We start from the raw sequence: 8,351 nt of genomic DNA on the forward strand, positions 1-8,351 counted from the left end.
TGTTGGTTTTTATCCCCAGGAGGCACTAGGGAAGCTTGCTGTTGTAAACGAACCCAAGTGGAGTCCTGTTATCCGCAGTTTAATCTGCCCACTGGGGGCCAGAGAGAGGTCGGATGGCGGGAGGGGCTCATCACAGCTCCTGGTCCCTGAAGGAGCACAGAGGGTGCAGACGTGGGGACGGAGGTGAGAAGGGTGGCTGGTGTCTTTCCCTCAATTAGACTCTTTAACAGGGGATGGGGTGTTTTCCTGTTTTAATGACGCCAGCCTTAATGGCAGTGGTCAACTGAAAAAAAAAAAAATCCCAAAAAAACAAGTGGTTCCAGTTACACCAACATATCAGTTTGACTGGCTGATTCAAATTATAATGCTAACAACAGCAGGTTTGTCTACATCATATATAATGTAGCAACCTCTCTCATCACAGATCAGTTTTTCCTCTTGTCATGCCTTCAAAGACGTCATTTCAGACCAGCGAGGAAGAATTTAACAGCATCAATAGTGTCAGTGTATAAATCTTGAAATGAAAGCAAACACCTCTTGCCTTAAGGAGCTTTTTATGAATTAATTATATCAGTATGTCCTTTAGCTACATCCCATGATGGTCTAAGAGCTGTTTTAAAAAAGTGTTTCCAACCTGCCAAAAACTGTATTCTGGCAGAAACTGAGTTTTTAAACCATAAATGATTCAATTTAATGCTTTTTATTCATCACCCCAGAATACAAGCTGTTGGTTAGCTGCAGTACTGACCTTCAGTCCAGTTTCAATACAGGCTTTCTAATGTTTGCAGTCAAACCTTTCTGGCAATATTTTGCCGTCTTAGTAATATTATCAACTTTTTAAAACTATATTCACGGATGTATAATCATTTTGCTTGGTGCTAGATTTAGTGCCAAAACAAGCGTAATAATATTGAAAGTACAAAGAACACAAATAGGCTCTCTTTTTATTTCTCACTCCCCACCCTTCACCTCTTCTCCCAGCATACACCACACACACCTGAGGAGACCTTATAAACATAAGGAAACCTGCATTACAAATTACTGCACATCATAGAAATTGTGCAGCAAGCTTTTTAAAATACCAGCGCTGCCAGTGAGGCGCTTTGTAATTTATCCCTTCACGGCTGTTAGCTGCGCCGCGCAACGGTGATTTATTTGGTTTAAGAGAAGTTTTGTTTAGAGAGATAATGAGCAGGACTTCTCTTTAATGATTTAACACGGCACGGTGGAAAGGATAGGGGGGGAAAAAAGCACATATATTTTTCATATCTTTAACTGCACTGCAGAGAGGAAGGGAAGGAAGGAGAAAGAGATGCATTAGCAAGAGAAGCTAACAGCCTTTAACAACCAGCATTTTTGATTCATTTTGTTTTGTTGTTTAAAACGAGACTTTCTCACCTCCACATAACGCGGCAGTATTTTAGCATGTTATATGTATTTCATTTAAAATGTTCCTCAGGACAGATCCCATCTTCATAGTGGGCAGTGTTTTTTTTTTATTCTTTATTTTTATATCCATAAAAGTGAATCGTATTTGTGCTGATTCAACACAATATGCCAGCGTCTACAAGTTTTGTATAGCCACTTGTGTAGCTGTCTGTACCTTGTTCTTTATACACCTCTCCTTTCATCTTTACACCCAATACAGTATTATTCCTTCTTGTTCAGCATTTTCACGTTTCTCCCCTCACTTAGGATTTAAATCCCAAATTAAAGCAGTTAATTAGAAAATATAATGATGCTGAGTAGCATAATCTGCAAACAGTGCAATGACGCTCAGAGCTGGGGGCTCCGTAACACTGAACACTGCCATCGGCGCATAACGATGATGATATCAATAATAGATTACTTCATCAATCGCTGTTCTCTAGAAGATGGAAATGCGCTGTTGGGAAGGGACTGAATTTTTAGTTTTCATTATTCTAATTTTTTTTTTTTCCTCCCTTCCTCCCTCCCTTTCGCGTAGCTTGAAAATGTCTGTTTCATCTCACATTAGGGTGTGCTCTGCATAAGTGCAGGTGGAACTTGCTCTCCCTCTAAATGATCCTTTAATGGAACAGTGTGCACTGGAGCTGGGAACTCTATGGGGCGCTGCCACTGTCGATGAGAACTTCGCCTCAATCAATCCGTCAAGCCCCATCACCTGCCTCAGCAGATGATCCAAAAACCCCTTTGGAGAAGCAAAGTGAGCTTTTTATGTACCTCCTCTAAGACTAGAGGACACACACACGCACACACACACACAGGCACGCACGCACAAGCAGCAGCATCATAAGTGAGAGGTGTCTGTTTCATTGAGGGGCTTGACGTTGATCAGTCGTCAGAGAAACACTTTGCCTCCCTTTTTATTTTTATCAAGATCATCTTAGAATAGATCAAGTGCTTGCTTCACTCTGGCACGGGCACAAAAACAAAATCAATTCAGATGTTTTATTTATTTATTTTTCCTCCCCAATATCTGTTACATTATGGGATGTTTCCATAAGCGGATCTCTTAGAAGCCCAAGCAATATTGATGCGAAGTCGCCTCTTGCTTCCGTCAAACAAAGCGACAGCAGCATAAACTGCATTTGCCTCTGCGTCTCTCCCCAGTTCACATTCACTTCACCTTATCTGGATACTCCATCATGATTTTTCATATTCCTTCATTTTCCTTCTTTCTCTCCTGTGGCTTTTCTTTCTCCATCCTTCCATCAGCATCTATCTCCACATCTGCAAATTTGACACCACATTTAGTTCACCCCATCTACCGCTATAGGCCCGCTTGTAGAACATCCATTAAACTCAAGCTTGTAAACTCAGCAGAATCCCTCCTTCACCGGTCCCTATCCTTGACGTCTGCATGTCTGTCTCTCTGTCAAGGAAAGCAGTCGCTCCGTCTGTCAATAAATGTCTTATCTTTCGACTTCTTGTTCCTGTCTGTTTATCTGTCTGTCTGACATGTCGGCAGCTGTCTCTGCGCTCCAGGGTTGCTGTCAGCCAAGTGTTGGTTTCTGTTCTTCTGTCAGTTCACCTGCCTGTCAGTGCTTCTCAGATTAGACATGTCAACTCACCTCCAGGTTTTCCGCTTCTCCAGGATGGGTTTATAAAAAATAAACAAGGAAGAAACACATTATGTTTACTCAGAAGAGTAAATTAGTCGTGGCGTTGTGAAATGCTCTTTGTTATGCTATGGATCTACGTCATCAGTGGTAAATATAGTACATGGGTACAGTATCCTTAGTAAATTAAAAGTAATAATGTATGTGCAGCATGTCTTCTGTCAAACAGATCATTGTCAAATTAGTTGTGATGCTTTTACAAAAAGAAAAAAAATGAGGATATGTGACTGACTGTTTCTAAATTAAGAATCCGTTTCCAAGAATTCCTGTTGCTCATTTAGTCACTTACCCTGCACAGAAACAAAAGAACTGCGGGAAAACAGAAAAGATGGACAGAAATGGGGGACAGGAGATGATGGGCGCAATGGCAAAGCGATGTAATAGCGCTAACAGGAAGGGAGTAGAAAAAAATGAAGCAGAGAGATGGATGGGAGGAGGTGATATTGATAGGAGGAGTAGGAAAAGAGAAGATGGAAGTGAAGGGAGATGGAGGAGGCTGAGATGGCAGAGGAGATGGAGGGAGGAGGATGCAGAGGGGAGCTACCTGCTGCTGATGGCAGTCAGAGTCAGTGAGGGATGGAGGGCGATCCAGCTGTGACATTAAAGCAGCAGGTGGAGGCCATCATTAGGACTAGCACAGGAGGCTGTATGAGCCCACACACACTCATTTCTTTGGGGCCCAGTGGACCACCAGAGAGTGTGTGTGCATGTGTGTGCTTCTCCTCAAAAAGAGCTGAAGCATAGTCCCATAACTTCAGAGCTCATCCCCACCTCCCCCTTTTCATCTTTCCCTCATGGAAGCCGCCTTCGTCCCCAGGTTTCAGCAGCTTCGCCCAGTGAGGGTTGAGTGCTTCCTACATCTGGTAGCTGCCTCTTAATGGTTTTTCAGTTACATTTTAACCAATTGTAATGAAGTTTATTCGATTTCAGCTTCATTTTTCACCTCATAGCTTTTCCTATGTTGCGTTTACATCGTAGTGGCGCACAGCAGGCAGCAAACTGGATGTTCAATAGTTTTCAAAGGAAAAACAATAAGAAATTGCGCCAACTGATTTCTAACTTTTGTCTTCTACAACCATAGGAAGGACAACACAGCTGTTTGAAAATCTAAAATATGTGTGCTGCCTTTGTCCACTTCTTTTCTGATACAGTCTACTGGTCGTTCATTATAAGATCTTGGAGGAAATAACATTGCTTTTGGCAATGCACTACATTTCGTTAATGTGGACACAATGTACAACAATTAATTCAACGTTTAGAAGTGAACATTGGTGAATGATGACTGAAAATATCACGCTGATAGAAGTACTGATGTTAAATCAGAATTTTCACTGCCAGTGTAAAGTTCTTCCTACGCACAGGTTCATTGCTTGGTGACAAAAGTTCAGATTTCCCAGCCATGCCATTGTTATACCTGCTGCCATCTGGTATGCACTGGAATGAGTGCATAGATGTCACAACTAAGCATCCCCTTTTACCTTTCAAGGTTGATTGTCAAAACCTGAAGAAACCAGCTAAAAGTAACTCAAGCACAAGTTGGCAAAGTATGTCACGTCTGACCTGGCTCTATCCCAGCATGCCTTGTGCATAGCTCTCAGGAATGGGGGTGTATGATTTGAGGGGTGGCGGGCTACGGTACGTCTAAGCTGAGTGTTGCTCCAGGCCTTTTCTTAGATCTCCCATCCCTTCCGGACCTGTAGATGGGCCTATCCAGGAACACCATTAGGCAAATGAAGTTGTTTGTATCAAATATTGACATGTTATCTCTTCATCATCAGGCGGCGGGAGGGAAGAGAGAGAGAAAGATTGTAACTGTGGGTAATTGAGCCGTGTCTCCCCTGCTTATCGGTAAAGCTCCGGCACGTCACGGACCTAACGAGCTGTGGCGCGCCGATTAGTCTGAAGGGAAAGTCGAACGTGAAACACCAGAGCCTTCGTCTTTCTCTTTCTTTTTCTTTTTTTTCATATCTGCAATGGATATTATGAGCCTCCCTGGAGGGCAGAGGCACAGCCTTATTAGTTCAATTCATGGGGGGGAAGAGAATTGATATGGATGAATGGCATGTTAAAGTATCCCTTTGTTACAATAACCATCAAGGCTGATGGTTCAGGCTGATGATGCAGCCCAAGGCAGCAGGACGACAAGCTGAGGCCTTGACCCGGATGGCAGAGGATGCACACACACCAAGGGCAGGGGGCTGATTACACACTGCCTTAAACAAATGGATTTGCCCCTTTAACATTTAGATATGGGATATTTCTGTGTGATGGTGTGTGTGTGTGTGTGTGTGTGTGTATGCATGAGAGATAGGCTACTTGTGGATGTCTGTTTTTGTGAGTAAAGACTGTCATTTGTCTGAATTTGTATCAGTGTGTGTATGTGTGTGTGAATGCAGCCTGTATTTTGTCTCAACATTATCAGGAATAGTAATTTGGGTACATTAGATAATCATATGGTGGATAGCTAATTGCAGATGTATTATCATCACCATTTGTGTGCATTGTAGGTATTTATATTTTTCCATTTGTGTGTGCTTATTTGCGTTCATGCATGTTGTTTTTGTGCATTTCTGTGAAAGTTAACACCCATTTGTGTGTGTGTGTGTGTGTGTGTGTGTGTGTGTGTGTGTGTGCAGCCTGTGCCAGGTGCCTCCACAGGGCATTACCCATCTTGCACTCTGAGAATAATCCAGTAAAAAATGGGCGAGATGTGAATCTCACAACATGCCAGTTTGATTTGTACCCCTCGCTATCAAAGAATGCTAATTAAAATCATATTTTGCATATGTCTTGTCTTTCATGCGCATATGCAAATTGCCCCTGTTGCCTTTCAGCACTCTGTAATTAGGTTTATGAAGGACAGCTGTAATACATAATTAACAGAAATGTTTGCAAGCTCTTTTTTCTCCGCGTCTAAACACGACGACTTAAACAAGCGCGCGTGAAGTGTTCCAAGGCCGTGCTTTCCTCTCAAATATATTGATTATTTTTTTTACCCCCACCCTCTCTGAAATATCTTAATTATGCTGTTTGTTTATTTATAGATGACGCCGTCAGTCAGAGGCACTTCCAGTGGGCCAGAGACGCTCAGCATTTTGATCTTGCCATTCTCCCTGATTGGAGTATACAAGATTTAGTCATACGCTCGCTTCTAGTTTAACTCGGAGGCAATATTCTGGATGGTTGGATGGATTGAGTTAGAGAGGATTGAGAAAATGTAGAGTGATGATAGCGAGGCAAAACTGTAGAACATGTTTGAATATTTATATGGTGGTCTTAGTTAGCGTCGGCCTCAGGGGCCTCCATGACGGACGTGACTCTGGGTCCGCCATGGGATGGAGGACACAGCCGCCCGCACATTCCCAGATGGCTGACACAGCGACATAAATGGTGAAATAATTATGCTTTCGCTTTATTAAAGACTGACTCCTGAAGTTAGAGGGAAAGCTTAAGAAAGGCGCAAACAGGCTTTGGCCAGAAAGAAAACAGAGTAATGATCTACTTGGAAGAAAGAAAAAGTGAAATCCTCCAGAAAAGAAGAAATAGGAGGAGCGACACGGGGGAGGAACCCGAGTGTGTGCAGTGACAGTGCCAGCCGCATGACTGTCGGTTCAACTCTGTCGGCCTCTTTCATGTAGCTCCATCCTCAGCCCTCAGATGTGGTCATTGTCTCTCAGTTGCACAATAATGGGAAGTGATGGGTGCTAAATGAAAAGGCCAGGGGATGAAAACACTGGTGAAGCAGCTTGGATGTCAGAGTAGTTAGTCCTGTCATCCGTTCATTATGTTTTCATATGCTGTTTAGGAGACACGGTAAACTCAGGGCCCTCGACAAAGTCAGGACATTGCGGTCACTGCCGAGTTATGGCACCCCGGTATTTTTGACCGCGTGTGCGTGCAATTGCATGTACTGTTGATACATGTGCATTTGAATCCTGGCACGTGCGTGTGTATTTGTTTGACACATTGATGCACAACATGTGTAACTCTTTGCATAAGACTCTCATTCTACTGTCTGACCAAAAAAGGTGCCTGTAAAACAAACAATTTCTAACTTTCTGCCCCTCGTGCGGTGCAAAGTTTGTTTCTGTTTTGCTGGTCTGTCCTCTATTAACAGAACAATAGTTTTTCCACCCAAAAATCTGCTTGTGACAGATTATATTTAAAACTCTGTGTCACATTGGGTTTCCTGGGAAAAGTCTAGGAATGTAAGAGAAGGTTCGATTTGTGTTCTAAAGTGTCTACCAGTGGGACATGTTCCAAAAGTTAAACAAAAAAAGAAGAAATAACCAAAACAAAGACATAACCACTCTTCTATTTTACAGCTCAATGTTGGATACGGTGACAAAAAGGAAATGTGTTTATATCCAGCTTGCTTCCAGTGCTTCACATCTTTGAGTGTTTTGTTCCACCCCTCTTTCTCTTGTAGTGATACATTTATGGTTCAGTCTTTCTTGAAAAAAGAAAAAGTTAAAATGAGCCCATACTGGTCAAATACTCTTGTAAAACTTGTAGCTTAATTTAACTCTTTGAATTGAACCCATGTTCTCTGTGTGTTTTGTAGATGGGCCTTTGTGATGAAGAAACACCTCAGCACCCACCTGCTGGGAAAACACGGAGTTGGACAGCGTAAAGAGAGGTAAATTAAACCACTGCATTCGGCTACACATCATAATCTGCATTTCAGTCGAAAGGAAAACACATGTTTGAAATTCCAGTACATTTGCATTCATGACAGATTAGATGCAGATGTCTCTTTATCCTGGATCCTTACTGTCAAGTATTTTAGCCTATTTTCAGGAGACTAAATTAAGAGATACAGCAGACAATTAATTCTAGATTCTGGAAGATGACTCCTATAACCCCTATGGAGGCCTGTAAGGTTGTAGCAAAAAAAAAGTCTCCACTAATTACAGTAAATTTTTAGGTTAAATATAACCTGAGATCCTCCCTTTCCCTAATGAGTTAAATGGCTTTCACTCATCCTGTCTGTCTCGGTCTCTTGCTCGCATCCCTTTTTTCTGTCAAACTTTATCTGGCTCCCTCCCTCATCTTACTTTCTGCTCTCCCTCTTGAATTAAGGATGAATGATGTTTCTTTTACCATTTTTGTCTGCGTATGGGAGTGTGTGTTTTCTGTGTATGTGTAATGTCTCCCGCTTGGCCCTGTCTATCAGAAGCAGAGCCCTGCTGTCAGTGTGTGTGTTGTGTTGTGTATGTGTGTGAAAAAGAAAGATGAGGAGATGAAGAT

General features: G+C 42.3%; 1 protein-coding gene across 2 annotated transcripts in view; it reads left to right on the forward strand.

The window, feature by feature from the left end:
• znf407 (zinc finger protein 407) overlaps window positions 1-8,351 on the forward strand; it is a 140,915-nt gene that overhangs the window by 53,840 nt on the left and 78,724 nt on the right. For both annotated transcript variants that reach the window (XM_027286518.1, XM_027286517.1), the window contains exon 5: window positions 7,666-7,740. In XM_027286518.1, coding sequence (XP_027142319.1) covers window positions 7,666-7,740 — 75 coding nt within the window. The remainder of the gene's footprint in view (window positions 1-7,665; window positions 7,741-8,351) is intronic.

Source organism: Larimichthys crocea, chromosome XIII, assembly GCF_000972845.2.
Source record: "Larimichthys crocea isolate SSNF chromosome XIII, L_crocea_2.0, whole genome shotgun sequence".
In the NCBI taxonomy this organism is placed as follows: domain Eukaryota; kingdom Metazoa; phylum Chordata; class Actinopteri; family Sciaenidae; genus Larimichthys; species Larimichthys crocea.